Below are 26316 nucleotides of genomic sequence, written 5' to 3'. Positions count from 1 at the left end.
ATTGAAGAACACACAAACTTTTATTCAACTTTCCAATCCGTGACCACTCTCTCCATGAGGACGGACCTACTTTAGTCTAAAAAGTGGGCAGGTGGCTCGCTCATACACATTTTACATAATTTGACTTCGTACCATCATCAATCAAATAACAATACTGTTTCTCTAAATCCGCCACTGTCTCATGTAAAAATTCATTCATTCAATTACACAGTTCTACTAACATTTAATGTTTTTCTTCTTTAATATTGTTCTTTATTTATAAATATAACTGAATTGTCTAAATATTAGTCAAAAGCTATATGCGTTACTCAAATAGAAAAAAACATTAAGGAACCTAAAAAGAAAAGAAATAAAATCTGGTCATCATAAAAGTTTTTCCAAAGTTGACAATAAAAATCAGATTACGAATAATCCCCCATTAATTAATTAAATTAGACAAAAATGAACAAACAAGTGGGTAGCAAATGTAGGAATGGCCCAATCGGGTGTTAAATCAGTAGGATACGATCGAGTAAATAATCTTACCGGTTTAGTAAAAAAAAAAAAAAAACACAACAACAACTATTTTAATACAAGAGAGAGAGAGAGCGAAGCAAATTCCAAGAAATGGAAGTGATATATTTAGATTGAGATCTGACCTCAACTTCTTTCCTTAACACTAATTTAGCGAGCGACCCTTTTCTCTCTTTCAAGGGGTCTTCTTCTTCTTCCTTTGGTTTTTTTTTTGGTTATCCTCAGATCTCTTTTTCACGGTATCCTTCTCTCCTCCCCTCCCTTGTCTCTATTGACTTTTTTGATTTGCTTCGTCTGAATCATTTTATATCTCTCTTCACTTTCAAGTAATTGATTCGATTTGACTCTGACGTTTATAAAGGTTTGATCTTTCGCATGTTTTATTATATATATCTGTATATTGATTATGAATCTGATTGTTCTGTTTTCATTGGATCGATCCTGATCTTGTTCTTGTCTGGATATGCATTTCGATAGCTATAACTTGATGATCTGTCTTAATATTGAATAATTGAATACTTTCTCATTTGTAGATCTTTGCTTCAATAGATCCTTTCTTTGTTTTTTTTTTTTTTTTTGATCCGTTTCATGTTTTCATTTTTGGGCATTAGGATCCTCTGTTTTGTCGTTGGATACAATGGGCGTTGAGGTTGTTAATGGTGGATTTGAGGTTGCTCCTGCTCCTTTCGAGGGGAAGCCTGACCAAGTCAAAGGAGATAATAAAGTCTCCATCAAGTTTGGTTCACACGGTGAGCCACCAAAGAAAGCCGAAGAGACTAATAATAACAAAGTGTTGAACGCTGATGTACCTAAAGATGCAGCTGAAGAGTGGCCTGCTGCTAGGCAGATCCACTCTTTCTACTTTATCAAATACCATTCTTTCAAGGACCCCAAAATGAAAGCTAAGCTTGATGCTGCTGATAAAGATCTTGAGAAATGGAACAAAGCTCGTGGTGTAGTTTTGAACGACTTAAGAGCTAAGAGGGTAAGTGTGTTTTTTGTGTCTGGTTAATAATATTGGAATATCATATCTTTTGTTTTGTTTATTTTTTTTTTGGTGCTAATAATGTGATTTTTGGGTTATGCGTAGACCGAGAGATCAAAGTTATTTGATCTGCTAGACCCGTTGAAGTCAGAGCGTAAGGGATTCAACTCTATGTTTGATGAGAAAAGAAAGGAAATGGAACCTTTGCAGCAAGCACTTGGAAAGCTAAAGAACAATGATGGTGGGAGTGCTCGTGGTCCTGCTATCTGTTCGTCCGAGGAAGAGCTGAATACTATGGTAATAATAATCTACTTTTGTTCACTCGATTCTCTTGACCTTTTTAGATAGCTTTAAAGTTGGCCTTTGGTTGATTCTTATTTTGCTTGGCTTTGTGGGAAAATGAAGATTTACAGCTACCAGTATCGGATTCAACATGAAAGCATTCCTTTAACCGAGGAGAAGCAGCTTCTTAAAGAGATCAGGCTGCTTGAAGGGACAAGAGATAAGGTCATTGCTAATGCGGCTATGAGAGCCAAAATCAAAGAATCTATGGGTCAGAAGGATGATATCCAAGGTCAAGTTAAGGTAAGAGAGGAGTTGTGGTCGTGTACTCTTAGATTCTTGCAGTAAAAGTATGTAAAAACTGGTTTCATATGTGCTTTTGTGATGCATTTTTGCAGTTAATGGGTGCTGGTTTGGACGGAGTGAAAAAGGAGAGGCAAGCAATTTCAGCGAGGATTAATGAGCTGGGTGAGAAGTTGAAAGCAACAAAAGATGAGATTCAGGTGTTGGAGAATGAGCTGAAGAATGTGAGCGAGAAGAGAGACAAAGCGTATTCAAACATTCATGAGCTCAGGAAGCAACGCGATGAGACGGTACAAAAGCACATACTTTTGGGCATTTTCTTGTGATGAAAAATGATTTGTGCCATTTAATAATAATCTTCAATTTTGTATTCTTTTCTCTCTGATACAGAACTCTGGCTATTACCAAAACCGTACTGTGTTGAACAAAGCTAGAGACTTGGCTGCACAAAAGAACATAACCGAGCTTGAGGCGCTGTCCAATGCTGAGGTTGAGAAATTTATTTCCCTTTGGTGCAGTAAGAAGAATTTCAGAGAAGATTATGAGAAGAGAAGCTTGGCATCACTTGATTTTAGGCAGCTGAGCAGAGATGGACGGATGAGGAATCCCGAAGAGAAGCCTCTGATTGCTCCAGAGGTACCACCATCAAAGGCAACGCCTTCTGAGGCCGAGGTTGTCCCTAAAGCTAAGGCAAAGCCACAGCCAAAGGAGGAACCAGTCTCTGCACCTAAACCAGATGCTAGTGTACCTGAGAAGACTGAGAAAGCTAAAGATGCGGTAAAAGTAAAGAACGTTGTGAATGATGATGATGAAGAAGAAGTATATGGTCTTGGAAAGCCGCAGAAGGAAGAAAAAGCGGTTGATGCAGCTACGGCGAAGGAAATGAGAAAGCAAGAGGAGATTGCTAAAGCCAAGCAAGCCATGGAAAGGAAGAAGAAGCTGGCGGAGAAAGCTGCTGCTAAAGCTGCTATAAGAGCTCAAAAGGAAGCTGAGAAGAAAGAAAAGAAGGTAATAACCTTTTCCATTGTTGTACCTCAAGACTCTTTGCATGCTTCTCTCTCTCCCGTTCTAATAGTTATCTCCATCTTTTTTTGTGTGTTGCAGGAGCAAGAGAAGAAAGCCAAGAAGAAGACTGGAGGCAACACAGAAACCGAGGCTGAGGAAGTTCCCGAAGCTTCTGAGGCAGAGAAGGAGGAAACTGAAGCTCTGGTGCAGGAGGAGAAACCGCAGAAGGAAAAAGTCTTAAAAGAGAAACCGATAAGGAACAGGATCCGCAGTAGAGGAGGACCAGAAACGCTCCCGAGAGCGATCCTTAAGCGTAAGAAGTCGACTAACTACTGGGTTTATGCTGCTCCAGCTGCTCTTGCGGTACTGATGCTTCTCGTCTTGGGTTACTACTACGTTCTCTAGATGGAATGGTGTGGTTAAGCGAAGCTGCGTTGTTGTAGTTTGGAATACTTAAAAAACTGAGATTTTTGCTTTCTTGACTCCTTAAAAACTCATAAGACTATGCATCATTTACATACGAGTAGAGACTCTCTTTTAAGTACTTCTACATCTTCACTTCTTTGTTGTTTTCTCTTCTGTTGTTGAGGCTTTAACTTTGAAAGAAGATGACAGTTTTTGTTACATTTTATAGCTGTCATTATGTTATGCTCTAGTTTTGATATTTCTTTTCCTCTCTTTACTCTTTGCAAGGGCGTTACTGATAGAATTCCCACGATTAAATCTGTGGTTGTTACTTGTTACTAAGAAGGGAATAGTTGAAAGCATAGACCATTTCTACAAAATTATCATGACTAATGTGATGACATTTCTACATGAGTAGCTCTTTTAGTACAGAAGATTTACTTTCTGGTTATAGACACTTTTCGTTTGTTCTCTCTCCAAGCTTTTTGCTTCTTGTTCCACCTTTGGGGAACAATCTTGTTCCACCGTTGCTTCCGAAATCGTTCTCTCCCTTTTAGCCAGTCGGAGTAGTCCTTACCGGGCTCACATACTATGAAATCTGCCAACTCCTCAACATCGGATTTTTTCACCTTACCTTTTCCGGCCATACACCACAAAAAGCTCTCCGCATTGCAGCTTTCCTCTTCAACACTAACTCCTGAATCTGGACCACTCTCTGGATCTTTAGCTTCAGACATCTTCCTGCACAACCATGGAGTTTACATGTAGTAGTTCGGTTAGAGATCTCATGAAGGCATATATCATCCACTATGAAAGAGAAAATCAATAGGAATTTGCTGGTCTATACATACCCCAAATACAAAGTTCGGATTTTGTGAAACTTCAAAGCAACAGCCCCGCTTTGTTTCCTATCTACCGAAGTCTGTACCATATAATCATTGATCCATTTAGAAAAGCGCAGAATTTAAAATATGTGCAAAGAGTTATCAGTTGTTACCTCCTCAGCTTTACCAGAAGCTGCCAAGATTTCAGAACCACTGGATGGCATCGAACATGATGGATTTTCTGAGTGACAAACTGAATTCCCAAGTGCTTCCAAGTCACCCCCTTCTAGGATAAATAAATACATAGATATCACCATTCCAAAAACGGAACCCTTCACTAGAAAGTCAAGCTTGAGGGCGAAGCTTACAGATAGTAAGCCTGAATAATGCGTTAGCATCCACTTAGATTTCACATGACTGTTTGGAAGAGATTCCATTATATCGCGTAGGAAACTTTGACCGGGCAATTGAACCTTGAACTGTTCAAAACGTTGAACAATATCCATCAGGGCCTTGTATTCCTTGCAAGCTTGAACATTACCTACGGCTTCAGGTTGATGCGAGTTCCAATACCTGAGAACTCGAATCGCTTGCAAAACCGAACAACTCATCAACTTCAGTATGGATGCAAGCAGACATAAATTTTCCATACTAGATGCGTAGTATTTTTGCAACGCAGAGTCCATGACATCATCAGAACTAGCTCTAAGTATCACACAACCAATAATTGATAAGGTCTGAGACAACATCTTTTCTGAGCAGGAGCTATCAAATATGCATAAGCTTTCCTTTGCGTATGCAACAGAACACGCGACCAGCTCATTGCTTTCTCTCTTGGCATTACTAATTTGATATGCACCCAATGAATCAGTTAGTTTCAGTGTAACATCGTTTACTTTCTCCAGTGTTGAGGGCAAAAGATGACGTTCAAAAGCCACTGGAGATTTATTCATCCGAACACCAAACTTCCCGGGTGAGGCATCCTCACTCTTACACATGATGTTTGTATACAAACCCACAGACTTTTCAAATGCATCAATATAGCGAGCAATATGGTGAAGGTCTAATCCCTTAACACAAATACCGATGGCGTCAGAAACTAGTAAAACAACATGGGCATGGATGAAACTTGGTGCAGAAAACATCAACGGGTTTAGTAGCAAGGACGCAGCAGCACTCAAGCTTAACTGAGAAGCTCTAACTGCATTGAGTTGTTTCCAGTATAATCTCTCAACACACATTTCATTCAATTTTGCATCAGATGTCGAGATGATAAAATGAGCAGCAACCATTTCCATTTCCACCACACTGTCCCTATGATGCTTAGGGAACAATCTACACGAGGAGGATGCAGAATCCACGAGGAACAACAGACCCCTGATTGACTTATTCACCAAAATCTCATCCATAAAAACCTATTCAGAACATATAAAGCCAGTGAACATAACATTTTTCTTAAGGATTTGACATCAACCAAGAAAAGTTTCAAGACTTACCTCAATCCATGTGCAAAGAAATGTATGGCGGGGATCTAACAATCCGTCATGCGTGTATACAAAAGAACAATCCTCATTGCTTACACGAACCAATCCACTGAGAATTAAGTGAACTGTTTTGGCTTTCTCAAGAACCAGCTCTGGTTTGGGCAAAAGCAAAGCCATGATCTTCAAACAACATCTTAAGAAGAGAGTAGCTAACCGAATACTTTCTTCTGTGGGACAACAAGTCTCAGCCTTTCGTTTGAATAAAGTGGAGAACAGGAATTCAAAACTCCTATCAAGCTCTCTGAACAAAACATCTGAGAGGTAACAAACATCCTCGAAACTGATCCATTCCACTTGCTCACCACTGAGCTTGATATTCCAACAATGTGAGGCGATGTCACAATTCTCCGAATTCGTTGGTTGGGTTAACGACGAATGACCCAGAAAGTACAATAGACGTTCCAAAATTGGCTTATGAGAAACCTGGAGACCAAAATAGGAAAACCACAAAAAAAAACCCTAAATTGATTCACGCCGTTATAAAAATCATTACTTTTGAGAACGAAACTATTTCTCGACAAATTTTTAGGGAACTACTCAGAAACTATGCATTGCCCAGTAAAATCCGAGACTGGTTAATTTGATTGTATTCGAAATTGGGCAAAATTGCAGAAACATCGTACCTGAGAGGACGTAATTGCTGAAGCAATGGATCGGAATAAGTTGAACGGCTCCTCGGGTAAATTCGAAGGTCGGGTATTCTTATTCTTACGGTTCCGCTTGGCCGTCATCGCCGGAAGAGAAGAGAGGCTGCTTAAAAAGTAGAAACCGTGAGTTTCTCGATTTCAGGGAGGGGGCTTTGTGTTGTATGGCGGGAAAACTACAAAGCACGCGTCGTTTTTGTGCGATTTAAACGACACGCAGTTTATTTGGAAAAAAAAGGAGAGAGTGGGATATGTTTGTTTTGGTTAACAGAAAGACTAATGGGCAAACACATTATGAACTTTTTTTCTCACTACCCTGCAAGTTTTAAGGATTTGACTTGCTTGGTTACTCCTTTTGTTTGTGGACAGTCTTTTTAAGTTTTGTTATATCCATGGACACATAATGTTGAAATGCAATTATCATTTTTTTTTTGGTTAGATCAGACCTGTCAAAAAGCTCTTGTTAAGACAATAGAAGTTTTGGTTTCCTTGCATTGCATCAATTTATAACACTTGTGTCCTAGATTTGTAAAATCCTTACCAATTACCATCTTCCATAGACCATAGATAGAATAGCACATTGACTAAAGAATTTCATTAGGTTGTGAGTCTTGTAAGCAGATCCTTATGTATCCTTTGGGCTAGTTTTATAGTTTTGTTCTCCTACGGGGAGAATCTGGACAAAAAAGTAATATGACTTTTGCTCCATGATATTTGTTTTTTGTTATTTTCACACACAGTTGAACATGTTTGATAGGAACTGGTGCTTGGTGGGTCGGAGAGAGGACATTGTGCATCAATTGTCACTGTGCCCAATTGTAAACACTTGGACGATTCGTAGCATACTCCACGTGTCTCCGTCTGTGTGGGGCCTATAGTCACGATGATACAATGGCTAGTAGTCACGTGTACCCTCTAGTAGCCTTGCAACTTAGCTATCGCCTTTAATATCTTTGGTCTCACTCACAATAAAACAACACTTTGGTTCCTGTTCCTCGCTTTGTCTTCTTTTCGTGTCATGACTCATGAAATATATCTAATTTCCTGTCTCTCTTTTTTTTTTGTTCCAAGAACAGAACCAAAGTATTGTAACGTTCAAAATGGGAGAATCGCCACATAGACGAATGTCTTTTTTTTTCTTAGAGTGATAAACTGATTGAAAAGTATATAGTCAATGCTATTTAAAACGTACAGAACGCTCTGAATCGCTTCGGTTTGTAGATACAATGAATGCAAAACTAGTGTAGGTCCATAGTTTTCTACTACCGACAGGGGAGAAAATGAGCAAAACATTCAATATGGTAAAAGTGAAAACAAAATACAGCGTCGAGTCGACGAGAAAAATACAGCAAGACTTGTAAGATATAGTCAAGATCATAAAGTCGAAAGTAAAGAACTTTCTTGCATGGTTGATATTGACATAAAGAAAAGGCATCACAAATAAAAGAGAAACACCACCACCATATGTCTTTCCCTTACGTGGAGCTTTTGGTAGGTAAATGAATTTAATGAAAAAAGGAACTTTCTTCCATTAGCCTCTATTATACGATTGTAAAAGCATTGAACTATCTCTATATCTTATATGATCTATATACGCTGCTCGGTACGATCCGACTTGATGATATCCATCTATGCAACTCTAAATTTTTAGACGAACTTAAACCACCTTAATCTTTACTATTTCGTTAGACCCACTAACTTTTTACTATGGTTAGAGATTTTAATAATCTTTTAGAGATTTTATGCTTTGTGTTTGAATAATAGTTACTTTTGAAAATAATCAGTTCTAGACATTAACATAAACATAAGGTTTGAGTTTCAAGTCTAATCCTCTACACTCACCAAGTAAATGCAATTAATATATGTATCACATAATAGATATAACTTCTAATTAGAGTTATCATCAGTGTTTTAGAACGCAGTGTCTATTATTATTAATAACTAAACAACAATCCAAGTATCCAACTATACTCAATAATACGGAATCACACAGGGAGAAGCAAAAAAAACAAAGTAGAAACTAAAAATGAAACAAGAACAAATAATCGAATCCGACATAAAACAAGTCTCCCCAAGTATGTTCTTAAGCTGACATAATTATAAAGATGGTTAAAACCAAACTTAAAACTGTAGTAGTAATCGACATAACGGCCATACCATTCGCCGACGATTTTTTCTGTCCTGGTCCTCCTGGAGCTCCCGCCGGCGTACTGATATCACCGGATGCCGACGGACCCTCTCCCGAGGGACCCATCGCCGAACCATCTCCCGACGGACCCATCGCCGAACCTGACGGCGAAAGAGAAGTAGAGTCTCCCGGAGCCAAAGATGGAGAAACGGCGGGTGAGTTTGAAACAGGGGATGAAGCTTCTGGTGCCATTGGTCCCGGCGGTGAAGTCATCGGAGCAGAAGACGGAGGAACAGTGGTAGAAGATTTAGGTGCCATTGGTGCCGGTGGTGAAGTCATCGGGGCAGAAGACGGAGGAACAGTGGAAGAAGATTTAGGTGCCATTGGTGCTGGCGGTGAAGTCATCGGAGCAGAGGATGGGGAAACAGGGGAAGAGGATTTAGGTGGTGCAGGCGGTGAAGTCGTCGGAGAAACAGGGGAACCTGATTTAGGTGCCATTGATCCAGGAGGAGAAGTCGTCGGGGAAACAGGGGAGGAAGATTTAGGCGAGTGAGCTCCTCCAGGGGGAGTAGTAGATCCCGGAGGTGAACTTCCCGGTGCGGCAGCGTGAGGAGGCTGAGCCGTAGATGGAGTCCTAGGAGATATGACAACGACAGCAAGCTTTTGTCCCTTCTTACAGTTGTCTTCATTGCCACTGATGAAGTAAAAGGGACCATAACGATCAAGCGAGATCTCAGAGTCTCCATCGTCCACTCTCTTGATCGGGTTCTTTGTGTTACATCCGTCGTAATCAGCCTTGTTCACCTCTAGCACTGAGTCAGCTCCCTTAGCGTAGCTAAAATCTGCAAGAAACAGAACGAGTTTCAGACAAAAGTACACTCAAGTTAATGAAATGAAACAAACGTGTAAGAGAAATGAGAGAAAGAGAGAGAGAGATATATACAGAGAGTGTCGTGAACAAGGAAACGGTTTTTGCCTGACCAAGATTCGTAGTTTTCAGGTGGGTTTGTAACCCACGCGCCGCTGCCTCCAACACTAAACTTGCGTGCGTCGGAGATTGTGAAGAAGGCAGAGAGAGAGAGGAGGATGGTGAAGAAGAAAGAAAGGCTTTTCATGATGATGGTTTCAAGAAGCTACAAGAGAGTTTTTTTTTCTTCTAAGAAGATAAGAGACAAATGAGTTTGTGTATGTATGGATTTTATAGAGATGAAGGGGTGTTTTAATGGTGGAGATCAAATGAGAAGAGAGAGGCTAAAGGGGAAGTGAAGCTTTTCTAGTCTTTTATGATAGAGAGAGGCCAGTTTTTATGGGGGTTAATACGTGTTTAGAAATTGAATCTTGTATCTACTCGTTTCCCCTCATGAAAAGAAGAGATTGTTTCTTCGTATCTGCCGACGTGTTTAATGTATTCTTTTTGGGGATTTGAAGTTGTATGTGAAGTTTTTGTCCCCCGGATAAAACGCGTTAGAGAGCTATTGATGATTTGTGTGGTAAGAATCGGATTCAACGAATCATATGCCATTTTCCATTATATCATATGAGAATACCAAAAAGTTTTAAATTTGCATCTGGTTTTTCATTTACAAATTCACTTGATTATTTTTCTCTTTTCCCTGTATTTCATTGTTTTGTATGTATACTATAAATCCATGTATCACATTAATTCATCTTTCCTGTTTTAATCACATCTACATTAGTACATATTGGGTCTCCTACGTATTTTTCCACGTAAGAAACTTGCGAACTCTGCTACATTTAGATTTATAGTATACATACAAACCCCAAAAATACAACACAATTTAGTACAATCATACTAGGTGGCAGTCTAGTAGATCCAATCATACAAACCCCAAAAATACAACACTTTGCTACATTTTGAAATTTATGGACTGGGCTTAGGTATGGGCCCTGTATTTCCTTTCTTGGAGTTTAGTGATTAGAAGACTACTGTCTTATTTTTAATTTTTATATTTTTTCTCTTCTGTGCATAAATTAGCACAAATCACAATTTAGTACAAGAATCAGCCTTTGCTCCTGTCGCTTTGGGTTGGAGACACGTGAGAAGCAAAACTATAAGCCACGTGTTCTTCTTCCGACACAAACTCGATCTTCAAAGTACTTTCACTCGGTGTGTTCTATAACATTAGAGCGAGAGGCTCCATATGTTGATGTCTTGTTGATACGAAATAGTAAAAAATGGCAGCGATGTTTTTAACAAAGAGAGGAGCCATAAACATATACAGAGCTTCTTCATTACACAAGGATTACAGCAACAGTTCTCGATCAGTAGCTGATAAAGTCATTACCATTACTAACTCTCGTTACTTCGTATCCCAAGTACGTTCTTTGAATTCGCTGAAGATATAGATTGATGCATAAAAAAATCGTTGAGGTATTATTATATCACTTGATTCTTCGAAATTTTTTTGCAGGGGAACAACGGAGAGAAACCTGAAGAAGAGGCGATGGGGACAACTACAGATGGTAAGGCGCCGAATGTGACGTTGAGTCATGCCACGGATACAGCCAAAGATGGATTGAAACGAGCCACAGATGCAGCCATCAAGAAGAGTGGAGATGCAGGCAAGCGAAAGAATGTAGATAATAAAGAAGGAGGTGATGGTCAGGAGAGTGTAGCTGTGGGTGAAGATGGAACTGTCAAAGGTCAAAATCAGTCATCAGGATGACAATGTAATAGACTTTGTTATAAGATTATCAATTCCTAATGATGTAATGGATGTTGGTCTAAACCGTATGATATGTGTTTACTTTTGTATAAAACCATATGTTATAGAAGATTAAGTACTTAGCATTCATAAACGTTCCCTTTATTTCTTTCTTACAGTTTGCGATCTTTGTTTTGCTTTTAGATGATGTTTAACATTCACACTTTCTTAATCTACCATCTAGCTACTATTGTTATCTGCCTCTGTCTGACTTTCAAAGTTACCAAACACTACATCTCTTGATTTCCAAAACTGCAGATGAATCGCACAAACAAAATTCAAAGCTCTCGAGGATGCGCTTTATCTTCCTCGAGATGGTTTCTTGGATGGCGTGAGCTTCCTGAACCCAGCATGCAATATCATAACTACAAAGAGGCACAAGAGAAAGCATCAGAGGAGGTCATCACCGGCCATACAAAGCCAAATTACACTTGACCATTGCTAAGTTAGTTACCTGAATAACGGACGGCAAGAGCAGAGAAAAGAGCCATTTGGACATTCAAAAACGTCAGAAGAACTGCAGTCCCTGCAAGAAGGAGAAGCAAAGAAACGAGTCAAGGTTCATTCTACAATATAATCAAATCCGTTTACAGTTTCAGTTCAAAACATTCTAGAATAGTTTCTCTAGACTACTAGAATGACCAGCATAAACTTATCAGAGTAATATCAGCTCAAGTGATTTAACAAAACAAACAAATTCATATCAAAACGTTTTCAGCATTCTGTGACTATAAACAAGTTGCAGAACCACAAATGCTGCCACCATGGGGCCTATCTTCAATTAGCCAAAAAAACTCACCGCACTGTCCAATACCGATTGAGAACTTCCTCATGGAAGGGTGACGATCAAATTGCCATCTATCACTGCAGTATTTGAACAGCTCCCAAAGAGCTAAGCTTGCTAACAATCCCACCAATGCAAGTGGCATCTGATACCTACAAGCACCAACAAAATCAACACTTTAATTCCAAGAACCAATTTAAAGATTCATACTTTAACCTAATCCAACAATGTCTAAAACTCTAAAAGGTTTAGCCTTTATCCAATTAAAAGAGTAAATAGAACCATACAATGCACAAGCGAAGAAGACGATGAAGAGGGTAGCGTAATTCCTAGCGAATCGTTTGATATTCTCATGAACTCTCATCCTCGCTTGCTGAGAAGACGACGGGAACGAATAAGAGTCGCAATTGCCAAAGAAACCGGTGGTCCACGGTGGCGTATCTCCGGAAAAGTCATCGGCGGAGAGCTTGGAGAAAGGGTTGATAGTCAGAAGAGAAGAAACAGTGACGAGCCGAGACAAGAGAGAAGCGAAGAAACCACCGGTAATGGAGGAAACGACATCGTCGGAGGCAGAGGAAGTTGCGGCAGCTGAGGATGATACGGGTGCAGAGGAGGAAGCAGCGGCGGCCGCGGCGGATGTGCGGTGATCGAGGAGCTCGAGGTAGCCGGAGTCTCGGAGCCAAGATTCGAAAGCAGGATCGGGTACGCTTAGAGAGAGAGGATTAGGAGAGAAAGCCATTATCCTTCCTTGTTGTTGTCGTCGTCCACGATTATCCCCACCGTAGTCTCTCTTCTCCTCGGTCTTCCCAAAAATCCAATTTTTAGAAAATTGCAACTATTAATCCAAAACATCTTCATAATTGCTAAATTTGTACACTAGAATAAAATCTTGTTATTTTTACTCTTTGGTTAAGTGAATATACTTGTAATACTCTTTTCAAATTAATAATGATAGATGTTAAAAAAAAAAACTATAAAATTATCATTTTACTTAATCATGGTATTGAAAGTTTGAAACCTAAAAAACAGAAAATTATTTATGAAATCCCATAATTTAAAAGGTAAATATAAAAGTTGATATCTACTTGTTTATATAATTAACTAGATTAGACCCACTTATTAACCAGATATAAGAAAAATATATGAAATTTTAAATTGTATTCAAAATATTATAAACCAGATTTAAAGTTTACTCAATCCCAATGAGTAATATTTATAATTTTCATATAAAAAATGTGCATTGTATCAAACTTATACCTTACTTAATATTTTATAAAAACTAAAAATTAATAAAACATAATTATCAAAAAAATAACTGAAACTAATTTTATCTCATATTTGAAAGGTAACAGTATCTTAAATATATTTGTTTCATATTTTGTAATCTCTAAGTAATAGTTTTACTACTTGTCTAACATTATCATAAATTAATAAAAAATTCAAAGACCTTATTATGAGAAAGTTATTTGTTTATGTAAAGGTGATTATTTACAATCCTTTTTCTTTTAGGATTAATAATTGACAGTATAATTTATTTAATTATGGTATTATAATAATTAATTGTATAATTTTCTTAATTTTTTTTTAGAATTAGTCATTTAAAATTAGAATTAGTATTAGTATTATTTTTTATATACATATATGAACTATCTTTTTATATTTATTAAATTGTTAAAATTTTTAATTTCTTATAATTTACAAATATGTTAAAACAAAGTTTTTTTATAACACATGACAAAATCTTTAATTGTTAAATTGACACGTGTCACGATCACATGAGTTACTAACTTTGAAAACCAATGTTTATATAATAACATAATATTGAATATGCTATCAAATCATTCACCGATGGAAAAACTTAAGAAAATTACATTAATTTCTTATTTTGATTATCTTATTTTTCTTACATTATGTTAATTACTAATTTTAACACATTAAACCTTTTCATACTTTAATCACTTTTCTGTATATTTTTTTTACTATATGATTAATAAATAATAATTGCAATTAAATTGCAAATATTTTCCTTATTAATTGCACATATCTTCCTATTGAAATTAGTAATTTAATATATATATTTCCTATTAGAATTAGTGATATAATAGATTACTTTTGGTTTTATAGCCTTTCAAAAATATTAATTGAAATCCTTTTATTTTTAGGATTTTTTGATATTTCTATAATTATTAAATAATTTTTCTTTTCACACATGTCAAAATATTATCGATATATTTGACACATGTCGCGATTATATGAATTACTAATTTTAAAAACTAAGGTTTATATAATAAGATATGTAAATCAATATATTAATATCAAATAAATATATAGCAATATTGTAAAGTTACATGATAAAGTTAAATGACTATACAATGTATAAAAACTCAGGTTATTGGACACATGTATCAACTAACTAGTATTTTAAAAATATGTTTATAGAATAATATATTAAAATACATGTCTAAAAATGTGAGTCCCAATTGATTTACTAAATTATTCTACTAATAGTATAGGATAATAAATTTTCTTATTTTTAGTGAAAAATGTTCACAAAAGAAAGCAATTCAAAAGGTAATATTAATTAATTGGGAAACAAATCATCATCAAAACTCAAAAGTGAATGTAATCTAAAAAAAAGGAAACATATTCTAATTTTTTAATTATTATCCCTCCCCCTGCCAAAAGACATTAAGCTTCTTAATTGGTGTTTATAAAAATAAAAAGCTTCTTAACTATAAATTAGAAGAAAGACAAGACTATTCTTCTCATAGTTTTTACTTCTTTTCTAGAACTAAAATGGGGAGACCACGATTGCTTGTAGTGTCGATGTCTCTTCCGGTTACTGCAAAGAGGGTTGGAGAAGAGTCATGGTCTTTCACGATGAGTCCTGGTGGTCTTGTTAGTGCTCTTCTAGGTAAGAAGAAACAAACTTTGGTAGTGATCATATTAATCAATTAAAGACAAGAAAATAGTTTTTAATTTATATTAATTTGTGGTGATCTCTTAAAGGTTTGAAAGAGTTTGAGACCAAATGGATTGGATGGCCTGGAGTAGATGTTCATGATGCGGTTGGGAAACAGACACTCTCCGTTGCCTTAGCTGAAAAGGTACGTATACAGTTTTCGAAATCTCGTAACGTATATAGTCATGTTTTGTTTTGTAACTAGTATGAACTGGAGTCCGAAACACATAGACTTAATTAATTACGGATCATGCAACCGTTACGCAAAATTAAATATGCAGTATTTAAAGAGAGTCATGGAGAAATCGATCTTTCATGACCTTTGAATCCGTTTGTGTTTTTTTCATTTGAATAGAAAATAATAATAGAAAGATCTGCTCATTTTAATATAAAATATGATGATTTAATTTTAAGTGTTGGTTTGGTTTGCAGGGATGTGTCCTAGTGTTTTTGGAAGAAGTGTGTGATCAATACTACAATGGCTACTGCAACAATATTCTGTGGCCGATATTTCACTACATGGGAACGCCACCAGAATATCGCAACGATGCAACCATAACATACGAGTCACAGTATGATGCATACAAGAAAGCGAATCAAATCTTTTTTGATGTTGTAAAAGAGCACTATGAAGATGGAGATATCGTTTGGTGCCATGATTATCATGTTATGCTTCTTCCTCAGTATCTAAAGGAATACAACAGTAAGATGAAAGTTGGGTGGTTTCTCCATACACCATTCCCTTCCTCCGAGATGTACAAGACGTTGCCCTCGCGATCCGACTTGCTTTGCTCTGTTCTTGCTGCTGATTTAGTCGGGTGAGTAATATATCGTTTACTTTTAATAGTGTAGTAATCATTTTGGATTAATAAACAAGGGTTTAAGTACTTATAATCTATACTTTTTAAAATTTTTGTTTTATAGTTTCCATACCTATGACTTTGCAAGACATTTTGAGGATGCATGCATGTGTATTCTTGGGATCGAAGCAACATCTGAAGGAGTTGTGGATCAGGGCAAAGTCACTCAAGTAGCTGTTGTAATGACCCATCTTGAAATCTCTTAAGATTGATTATATGCTATGATTTAATCTTAATCATCTCATTATGAAATTAATGAATCATTTTGTCATGTTTGGATTTTAGTTTCCAATTGGGATAGAACCTGAGAGGTTTATAAACACAAGTGCACTCTCTGAGGTCATACAATACATGGAGAAGTTTAAAAATGATTTTGGTGGCAGAAAGGTAGATAAATCTATATACTTTCTATGATTTTTGATGTTTTGGGAGAAAAGATCTAACATAGTTGATTTTGTTGACAGTTGATATTAGGTGTAGATCGTCTCGATACGATCAAAGGGATTCCACAAAAATATCAGGCATTTGAGAAATTTTTAGAGGAAAATGAAGATTGGCGTGGTAAAGTCATGTTACTTCAGATTGCAGTGCCAACAAGAAATGGTATTGGTGAATGTAAGTTTTTCTATCCCTTCTACTTCTTCTTTAAATAAGCTACTATATGCATCATCTTCTTAGGATTGTGTTTGTTTCCTATACTCCTATATTTTCAGATCAAAAGATCAAAGACCAATGCCATGGTCTTGTTGGACGAATCAATGGTCGTTTTGGTTCTATCTCAGCTGTGCAAATAATTCATCTGGCTTGTTATTTATTTTCTTTTATATATGTTGTTGTCACGAGTTACACTTTTCTTCTGACTAATATATTCGGATATATGTTTCGTATTTCTATCAGGATTGTTCTATTGAATTTAATCAGTTATGCGCACTTTATGCCATCACAGGTAATTATCATACTAGCTACTTGTGATGATTTGGTTCCATACTTTAAATCATATGTATACATACTAGATTTGGTCTCATAAATTGTAAAGGTAGATTGGCTAACAAACAAGTTTATTATATTCATTCTTATTTCTTCAGATGTATTACTTGTAACATCTTTGAGAGATGGGATGAACCTTGTGAGTTCTGAATTTGTTGCCTGCCAAAAAGCAGAAAAAGGGGTTCTCATTCTAAGTGAGGTAATTGAATACACATGTAGTTATATATTGATGTTAATATTCATGAATCAAATATATATGTTAATAATATTCAAAAGTAATTTACATTTGTATGAGGTTCACAGTTTGCAGGTGCTGGACAGTCACTTGGTGCTGGAGCTCTTCTTGTGAACCCTTGGGACATTAAAGAAGTCTCTACTGCCATTGGAGAAGCTCTAAATATGTCACCTGAAGAAAAGGAGAGAAAACATAAAATCAACTTTGAGTATGTGAAAACTCATTCTACTCAGCAGTGGGCAGATGATTTTATGAAGTATGGGGAAATCAAAACATTAATTCTCTTAATCTCTATTTTGTGGTTTATTTATATATATTTTTTTTAGTAGATGACTCTTACAAGTACTTTTTTGCAGTAAACTTATCGAAATTACAACTAACGCGGAGCTACAAGCTGCAAATGTCCCACATGAACTTCCAGAACATGATGTGATTCAACAATATTCCAAGTCTAACAATAGACTGCTAGTTTTTGTAAGTGTTACATATAAATATCAAGATTGTCTTATAGCTTTTCTTGTTGTCACTTAATTATCTGTGTAACTGTCAAAAATCGTACGTCCAGGGATTCTATGGAGCACTCACTCAGCCGATGAAAAATCAAGAGAGAAGCGGCGACGGAATGAATCTTGAGCTGCACCCTCAGCTCAAAGAAAGACTCAAAGCNGTTCTATTGAATTTAATCAGTTATGCGCACTTTATGCCATCACAGGTAATTATCATACTAGCTACTTGTGATGATTTGGTTCCATACTTTAAATCATATGTATACATACTAGATTTGGTCTCATAAATTGTAAAGGTAGATTGGCTAACAAACAAGTTTATTATATTCATTCTTATTTCTTCAGATGTATTACTTGTAACATCTTTGAGAGATGGGATGAACCTTGTGAGTTCTGAATTTGTTGCCTGCCAAAAAGCAGAAAAAGGGGTTCTCATTCTAAGTGAGGTAATTGAATACACATATAGTTATATATTGATGTTAATATTCATGAATCAAATATATATGTTAATAATATTCAAAAGTAATTTACATTTGTATGAGGTTCACAGTTTGCAGGTGCTGGACAGTCACTTGGTGCTGGAGCTCTTCTTGTGAACCCTTGGGACATTAAAGAAGTCTCTACTGCCATTGGAGAAGCTCTAAATATGTCACCTGAAGAAAAGGAGAGAAAACATAAAATCAACTTTGAGTATGTGAAAACTCATTCTACTCAGCAGTGGGCAGATGATTTTATGAAGTATGGGGAAATCAAAACATTAATTCTCTTAATCTCTATTTTGTGGTTTATTTATATATATTTTTTTTAGTAGATGACTCTTACAAGTACTTTTTTGCAGTAAACTTATCGAAATTACAACTAACGCGGAGCTACAAGCTGCAAATGTCCCACATGAACTTCCAGAACATGATGTGATTCAACAATATTCCAAGTCTAACAATAGACTGCTAGTTTTTGTAAGTGTTACATATAAATATCAAGATTGTCTTATAGCTTTTCTTGTTGTCACTTAATTATCTGTGTAACTGTCAAAAATCGTACGTCCAGGGATTCTATGGAGCACTCACTCAGCCGATGAAAAATCAAGAGAGAAGCGGCGACGGAATGAATCTTGAGCTGCACCCTCAGCTCAAAGAAAGACTCAAAGCATTATGCAGTGATCCAAAAACAACAGTAGTTGTTCTGAGTAGAAGTGAGAAAAACATATTGGATAAGGTATATATTTCCCTCTCTTCCTTTTAAACTTACTTAGTTTTTTGGTTGTGATCTGACATTGTAACTAAATACTTAGAACTTCGGAGAATATAACATGTGGCTGGCTGCGGAAAATGGAATGTTTCTAAGGCATACAAGTGGAGAGTGGGTGACAAAAATAACAGAACACATGAATTTGGAATGGATTGATGGTGTCAAGGTTAGTAAATCTCTATATATTTCAGAACTCATTATTATGATAATGATAACTTTGCAATCTTCAATCTTTTGTGGTTGTTTTTTGTTTACAGCATGTTTTCAAGTACTTCACTGAAAGAACTCCAGGATCATATTTTGAAACAAGCGAGGCTTCCCTTGTATGGAACTACGAACATGCAGGTGATTATATAAATTTCTATGGCTCGCAAAAAATATACATTTCCAGAGAATATAATTGTCAATTATAAATCATCCACTTGCCGTTTTTTTTTTCCTATCACTTTTTATCTTTGTATCCTTGATCTTTGTTTTTGTTTGTAGATGCTGAATTTGGGAAAGCTCAAGCAAGAGATATGTTACAACACTTGTGGGCAGGACCAATCTCTAATGCCTCAGTGGATGTTGTTCGAGGAGAGCAGTCTGTTGAAGTTCATGCAGTTGGTGTAACAAAGGTAAATAGATTACTCTGTTTCTATATCATCAATACCCAAAAGATTCTCATTTTTCTCATAAGTGTTCTTTTTTTTTCTCTGTTACTTTAGGGAAGTGCGATGGAACGTATTCTCGGAGACATAGTGCACAATAAGTCAATGACTACGCCAATTGATTATGTCTTGTGCATTGGTTGTTTCCTTGGAAAAGTAAGCTTCTTATTATGTAACATGTAAAATATTACTATTGATTATTAATAATTACTATCATAAATTAAAACCGTCCATGGAATGTAACTGATACAAGGTTTTGATTTATGTTACAGGACGAAGACGTTTACACCTTCTTCGAGCCCGAGTTGACCAAGAAAATTAAGTCGATTCCTGGTGGTGACTCCCCCAAGAAGGTCTCATCGACCATTGTTGACCTCAAGGGAGAAGACTACTTCTCCGTAGCTATTGGACAAACGTACACAAAGGCTCGCTATTTCCTTGACTCATCTGATGACGTTGTGCAATTGATCCACAAGCTATGCCCACACAACAATGCTTGATTCATCTTCATTATCTCTGTATCGAGAGATGCTTGGCTAAACGGCACCATTAAATATTTGATTTGCAAATTTGGCGCTTTACAAACTCATTTGTGTCATTCTCTCACTCCTTTTTTATTTCAAGTTTTTTTTTTCTCTATCTCTGTCGCTTTTTCTCTTTCTTGTTTTGTATCTCTCTCTTCCTCTGTTATTTTAATGGATAAGAAACTATTTCCTTAAGAATTTTCATTGTGTTGGAAAGCTAACTCACAAAGCAATCTTGCCACCATACATCCAAAACTTGAAAACAAAGGTACTTCTTGAAAACATAGCAATCTTTCTTGGATGTATGCATCCGAGAAACACATTATTCTAAAGCCAACTTGAAAACAAAGGTACTTCAAGAGAGTTTGGTTTATGCAAACATCATACAAAACACACACACACACACACACACACACACACACACACACACACGCACACACACTAGGAAGCAGAAGCACTTCAAGATAGTTTGGTTTATATCAACCTTATTGATCACCCCCTGATACTTAGAAACATCATAGTGTTCCTATCTTTCAGTCATGGTTGGTCCCAGAGACAAGATCGTTCAATGACTCTATGAAATTATCGACATAATCGGTCATTAGTCCAGGACTAGCTAGTGTCTCTCTCCACTTGGTGTGATTCTTCTTCACCAGATTCCCGATCTCACTGTCCCTTTTCGTCACACTATTGACAGCATCGCACAAGCTCTCTTTGGAGAACCATCCTGTTTCCTCTCTTACCACTTCAACCGAAACCTTGAGTTCGTCACTCAACAATCTAGTGTTGAGGATCTGATCACCCAAGTGTGGCACCAAGACTATCTGACAATCACTCAGCAAGGACTCCCACATTGATCCAAACCCACAATGGCTCACAAAGCACCCGACCGATGGATGAGACAATATCAAAGGTTGTTGAACCCATCCTCCCCAAACAACTCCTCTTCCTTTAACCCTCTCCTCGAATCCTTCTGGAAGTGCTTCTTGAACCGTTGATGAGCCTCTGCTACTAGAAACGGTGAACCTGTTAGCTCCATTCCTAAACAGAGTTCTTGGAACTGATCTTTCTCTAAAATGACTTGTGAGCCCAATGCACAAAACACCACTGAGTCTGGTTCAAACCCACTAGCCACTTAAACCATCGTTCCTCTAGCTGTATAGTCTCGTCTGGTTCAGGGAACACTGGACCTGTCAAGAGAATCTTTTTCCTGCAATGCTTTTCGATATAGTCGCAAAAGTTTCCTTCGAGTTCTCTGGCTGTCCTTATCGCAATGACATCACAGTTCATAAGACTTGTAGTGAATCGTTCAGTGAGGTTTGGTTCGACATCGATTGTAGGTTTCAGATTATTCCTGCAGTAAGCATCTTGTTTACGAAGTAGCACCTTCGATGAAGGGTATCCAGGGGGAGGAGCACCTAACTCACCATCTAGGCCAAGCACAGCAGCTATAGTTGATGCAGACACCACGACGTACGTTACAGTCTTAAGGCCGAAGTCTCTAGCTACTTCTGGAATCCAATGAGAAAAGTCAAAGAAGATCATGTCCGGTTCCACGGATCGGACCACAGCTTCAACTTGATCACGTGTGAGATCCATAGCGGACATCAAGAGATTAATTGTTGACAACGGGATCTCAGAGGCTGTCTCTGTGCCAACGGGGAGACCATCGACATGAGGGACGGTGACTGAGCGAAAGACAATGTTGTGTGGAAACAGATTGAGATGTTCTAACTGTTTCAGAGCTTTCTTAGGAAGCAAGAAAGTAACCATATGACCTTTCTCAGCCAATTTGTTGGCAAGATAAAGGAACGGAGTCATATGGCCTGTTGCGAACCATGGATACATAAGTGCATGAAACCTCGAACTACCCATTTATGAATTTTTTTTTGTATGTTTTGTATTTTTTTCTTTGTTCTTTTTATATATCTGTTCTGCTATGGAGACTAAAGGGCTTATCCTTATATATAGTTGAAAAATCTAACATGTGTGTAATTGGCCAATGTCACTCCGTCGGTGTTCTCTCAAAAGTTACTTATCTAACCTAAATTCACCGTTTATTTTGTTTCATTAATTTTTTTTGCATGCATTGATCCATTAGCATTAATACTAATTGACCACTGACACGTTGTTTGGTCCGTTACCACTCACCATTGTTGAACCTCGCACAGACTCATACCATTGTTGGGCAGTAGGTTATTTATTACGACCAATCCAACTTGTGGTGTTCGGTTCTTAGCATTCATTATCCAACTAAAAAGAGTGTGATCTTTTTTACTACTCTTATAAATTTTCTATCCGCCATCATATACAGACTAAATATAATCACCGTTTCGTAAAGTTACCCTTCTTCTTCCTTTTAGTTTACAAAAAATAAAAAAATAAATAAGGCATGGTTGGTGCTACGAATAAAATAAGCAGTTGGTCAATAAGCAGTTTAGCATCTCTGAGTGAATGATGACTCTGTGTACATAATTTACATAGGAAAGCACATAATTACTTAATAATGGCTTATCCAAGAAACAATTATTCTACAACCAACTTGGAAATAAAGAATACTTCAAGATAGTTTATTTTAATTATACAAACCTTATTGATCACCCACCCACTGCCACTTAATTAGAAACATCATACAAAACAAATAAACACACACACATAGGAAACGGAAGCACTTCAAGATAGTTTGGTTTATATCAACCTTATTGATCACCCACTGATACTTAGAAACATCATAGTGTTCCAATCTTTCAGCTGTCATGGTTGGTCCCAGAGACAAGATCCTTCAATGACTCTAGGAAATTATCAACATAATCGGTCATAATTCCAGGACTTACTAATGTTTCTCTCCACTTGGTGTGATTCTTCTTCACCAGATTCCTGATCTCACTATCCCTTTTCATCACACTATTGATAGCATCGCGCAAGCTCTCCTTGGATGAGATAATATCAATGGTTGTTGAACCCATCCTCCCCCAAAAACCTCCTCGTCCTTTAACCCTCTCCTCGAATCCTTCTGAAAGTGCTTCTTGAATCGTTGATGAGCCTCTAGGTGGCTTAACCGCTACAAGAAATGGTGAACCTGTTAGCTCCATTCCTAAGCAGAGTTCTTGGAACTGATCTTTCTCTAAAATGATTTGTGATCCCAATGCACAAAACACCACTGAGTCTGGTTCAAACCCACTTAGCCACTTAACCCGTCGTTCATCTAGCTGTATAGTCTCGTCTGGCTCAGGAAACATTGGACCTGTCAAGAGGACCTTTTTCCTACAATGCTTTTTGATGTAGTCACAAAAATTTCCTTCGATTTTTCTGGCTGTCCTTATTGCAACAACATCACAGTTCATAAGAATTGTAGTGAATCGTTCAGAGAGGTTTGGTCCGACATCGATTGTAGGTTTCAGATTATTCCTGCTGTAAGCATCTTGTTTACAAAGTAGCACCTTCGATGAAGGGTATCCAGGGGGAGGAGCACCTAACTCACCATCTAGGACTAGCATACTAGCTATAGTTGATGCAGACACCACACATACGTTACAGTTGATATGTATGTGTTTTATAGAGTTCTACATATAGTTTTTACATTTGTTTGCTTTTAGAGTCTTTTTAGTCCTTGGTGAGTCTTTACAAGTTTTAGGTTGCTCTGGAAGGAAATTGAATGTTTTTGGATGAAAACATGCATTTGCAGCTAATATGGTGAAGACTGATCAGTCTAGCAAGCAGATAGAGCAGACGCCGAAGAAGCACCCAGGATCGACCGGTCCTCATGTGACACCCCGGTTTCAGGGACTTGCGGAGAGGTTTAAAAGAATTGATTTGACCACCTATGTCACCAAAGTGCACTTATCTTTTCGGTCAAGAGTCCTGAGAGAACTCCAGAGTTAAGCATGCTTGAGCTGGAGTAGTCTCAGGATGGGTGACCTTCCGAGAAGTGACTGTCGGAACTGTGCGAGTGAGGACAAGACATAGGGAAATTGTGGTGATTTGTAGGGACAGTAACAAGTTTTTAAAGCCTCCCGGACATAACAAACCGACCGTCGGATAGTGATGAGCTCACATACCTAGTGAGAGGACGAGAATAAATGTATTCTTATTTTTATGTAACAAAATATGATTTAAGATTTATTTAAAAGATTTTTAACCAATAGAATAAAAATCTGTAGAATACAAATAACCATAATATAGTAAGAGGTATTTGAAAAAATCTAATAAAATGAAAAAGAAAAAAAAAACCTGAAAAACAATCTATTGGGACAGAGGAAATATACTTTTTCTCTTTGCTGGATTCCCCATGGCAAATTATCCAACATTTTCTTTTCAATGTACAAAATCAATAGTAAGAAAGTTAAATCAAACAAATTAAATATTTCTAATTTATGTGACATCCATATGTTTCTCGGTAATCTCTTATTCTCTTACATCATTGAGTCCGGCGTAGTCTAGACATGTCGCAGTCGTTTGGTCCATTAATATTGATTGAGCCTCGGTCTAGATCATAGTAGTTGGATCCAATGGTACGAAGTAGCATGTGTCACTAATCAAACTTGGTGGGGGTGTTGTTAGGTCTTCAGCATTCATAATCTTTATACAAAATTCAAAAAATAAATTTAAAATTAACCTTTCTTATGAAGCAGTAACTTTAGGAAAATAAAGCATCAAACCTAAATTCTCGTCTCTTTTGTTTTTGTCGATTTGTGTGTGTGTGTTTTTCCCATTGATGATATCAGTTGAGCACTGCCTAGACATATCGCAGTCGATTGGTCCGTCACTACTGATAATAGGTTTTGGAAAAAACAAAAAAAAATGTTGACAACGCCATTATTCCCAGTTGCTAAGTAGCCAACTAACACATAATTTATAAGAACTCAACAAGTATCGATTGCAGAAGAAGTAGCCAGCCAACTGTTTTTTTTTTTGTGTCACAAAATTCATCATCCCTGACATCCAACCAGTTTCCATTTCCCCAAAAGTCTACTAGAGTAATGGTGTGGTGAGATGCCTAATCTCACATGTCTCTTTATGTCCAAGTAGTGTCTCAGGTTTTTAGAATGTGACCAATTGTCGGACCAGAACCACAATTAGCTAGCAAGAGAAAGGCTTTTGGTGCATAGAGGAGCCTCTAGTCTCAAGATATCTAATTGGTTATAGTAGTTCCAGCTGATAGTCCGGTTTTAATGTTGTTCTTACACAACATAAGCTATAAAAAAAGAGGAATGTATTTTTTCATAACGAGATTATAGTACTAGAGGCGGACACAATACAATGTACATGAGAATTGACAATAGAATAGAGATGACAAATTACAAAGCGAGGAACACTTGCACTTGAGCGCATGCATACACATGATTTTGAGATTTAGAAATGACAATCAAAGGATCACGAGAGGGGCCTCATCGGTTTTGGCAGGTGTGGTCTCTTGTGTTGGTGGCTCAGTCTCAGCAGGAGCTTTCTCTTCTTCCTTCACAGCTTCTGGAGTTGGCTCGGCCTTGGTTGCCTCAGAGGAGTCCTCTTTTGTCTCATCTTCCTTCTTAGTCTCTTCACTAGACTCTTCCTTCTTCTCCTGTGATTCAACAAATCAGCAACATCAGTTTCAACTTAATATATATGAGTTTGTTCAATCAAGAATTTGTACTGAATTCTGTCTTAACTGTTAAACTTCATTGTTTTTAATCTAAGAATCTTCAAGAAATCTTCTAAAATCCTTTTATAAGAATATATTGAAATTATTTTAGACATTGTATACTGTATCAGGCTATCAGGCTATCAGGCAAGAAAATATGACGAATCATATTTCATAGTATTTCTGGTTTGAACTTCCATGATATAATAACTAGAATGTATAACATGGAACACAAACGCAAACGCAAACAGTAACAAACAATGAGGCTCTTTATAATTAAAGAGACTTGACTTTATTCTCTAAACCCATGGTCTTTCACGATGAGTTCTGGTGGTCTTGTTAGTGCTCTTCTAGGTAAGAAGCTACAAACTTTGGTAGTGATCATATTAATCAATTAAAGACAAGAAAACAATTTTTAATTTATATTAATTTGTGGTGATCTCTTAAAGGTTTGAAAGAGTTTGAGACCAAATGGATTGAATGGCCTGGAGTAGATGTTCATGATGATGTCGGGAAAAAGACACTCTCCGTTGCCTTAGCTTCTTATTATGTAACATGTAAAATATTACTATTGATTATTAATA

General features: G+C 37.0%; 8 protein-coding genes and 1 pseudogene across 9 annotated transcripts; 3 read left to right on the top strand and 6 right to left on the bottom strand.

Moving 5' to 3' along the window:
- On the top strand, positions 581-3712 carry LOC104730624 (proton pump-interactor 1-like). 2 transcript variants are annotated; one of them, XM_010449820.2, is made up of 7 exons: positions 581-752; positions 1125-1498; positions 1604-1795; positions 1904-2083; positions 2179-2373; positions 2474-3091; positions 3188-3712. In XM_010449820.2, the coding sequence occupies exons 2-7, from the start codon at positions 1151-1153 to the stop codon at positions 3491-3493; spliced, it is 1839 nt and encodes a 612-aa protein (XP_010448122.1). In that variant the 5' UTR covers positions 581-752; positions 1125-1150; the 3' UTR covers positions 3494-3712. The 2 variants fall into 2 exon arrangements, with proteins under 2 accessions (XP_010448122.1, XP_010448123.1); XM_010449821.2 differs by having other exon boundaries at positions 582-874; positions 3188-3493.
- Positions 3648-6766, bottom strand: LOC104730625. Its single transcript, XM_010449822.2, has 5 exons — positions 6485-6766; positions 5814-6284; positions 4491-5732; positions 4345-4415; positions 3648-4234 (listed from the first exon to the last, which is right to left on the bottom strand). The coding sequence occupies exons 1-5, from the start codon at positions 6590-6592 to the stop codon at positions 3931-3933; spliced, it is 2196 nt and encodes a 731-aa protein (XP_010448124.1). The 5' UTR covers positions 6593-6766; the 3' UTR covers positions 3648-3930.
- On the bottom strand, positions 8411-9964 carry LOC104730623 (early nodulin-like protein 2). Its single transcript, XM_010449819.2, has 2 exons — positions 9577-9964; positions 8411-9475 (listed from the first exon to the last, which is right to left on the bottom strand). The coding sequence occupies exons 1-2, from the start codon at positions 9746-9748 to the stop codon at positions 8589-8591; spliced, it is 1059 nt and encodes a 352-aa protein (XP_010448121.1). The 5' UTR covers positions 9749-9964; the 3' UTR covers positions 8411-8588.
- On the top strand, positions 10761-11447 carry LOC104730620. The gene is made up of 2 exons (XM_010449817.1): positions 10761-10970; positions 11066-11447. Exons 1-2 carry the CDS (start codon positions 10830-10832, stop codon positions 11318-11320), a joined length of 396 nt encoding a protein of 131 aa, XP_010448119.1. The 5' UTR covers positions 10761-10829; the 3' UTR covers positions 11321-11447.
- Positions 11440-12961, bottom strand: LOC104730622 (PRA1 family protein H-like). Its single transcript, XM_010449818.2, has 4 exons — positions 12431-12961; positions 12159-12295; positions 11814-11885; positions 11440-11724 (listed from the first exon to the last, which is right to left on the bottom strand). Exons 1-4 carry the CDS (start codon positions 12880-12882, stop codon positions 11660-11662), a joined length of 726 nt encoding a protein of 241 aa, XP_010448120.1. The 5' UTR covers positions 12883-12961; the 3' UTR covers positions 11440-11659.
- Positions 14940-20261, top strand: LOC104733269 (probable alpha,alpha-trehalose-phosphate synthase [UDP-forming] 4). Its single transcript, XM_010452860.2, has 17 exons — positions 14940-15057; positions 15153-15250; positions 15538-15923; positions 16030-16144; positions 16251-16352; positions 16430-16580; positions 16679-16767; positions 16863-16911; positions 17051-17151; positions 17256-17443; positions 17544-17661; positions 18741-18908; positions 18985-19107; positions 19199-19286; positions 19428-19558; positions 19649-19747; positions 19864-20261. The coding sequence occupies exons 1-17, from the start codon at positions 14940-14942 to the stop codon at positions 20089-20091; spliced, it is 2352 nt and encodes a 783-aa protein (XP_010451162.1). The 3' UTR covers positions 20092-20261.
- LOC104730619 lies at positions 20372-22052 on the bottom strand (annotated as a pseudogene).
- LOC104733268 (UDP-glycosyltransferase 79B3-like) lies at positions 22863-23612 on the bottom strand. The gene has a single exon (XM_010452859.1). The coding sequence runs from the start codon at positions 23610-23612 to the stop codon at positions 22863-22865; it is 750 nt and encodes a 249-aa protein (XP_010451161.1).
- LOC104733267 (phosphatidylinositol transfer protein sfh5-like) lies at positions 25393-26041 on the bottom strand. Its single transcript, XM_010452858.1, has 2 exons — positions 26024-26041; positions 25393-25672 (listed from the first exon to the last, which is right to left on the bottom strand). The coding sequence occupies exons 1-2, from the start codon at positions 26039-26041 to the stop codon at positions 25481-25483; spliced, it is 210 nt and encodes a 69-aa protein (XP_010451160.1). The 3' UTR covers positions 25393-25480.

Source organism: Camelina sativa, chromosome 12 (assembly GCF_000633955.1).
Source record: "Camelina sativa cultivar DH55 chromosome 12, Cs, whole genome shotgun sequence".
NCBI lineage: Eukaryota > Viridiplantae > Streptophyta > Magnoliopsida > Brassicales > Brassicaceae > Camelina > Camelina sativa.
This window is presented reverse-complemented; position numbering and strand designations above follow the sequence as displayed.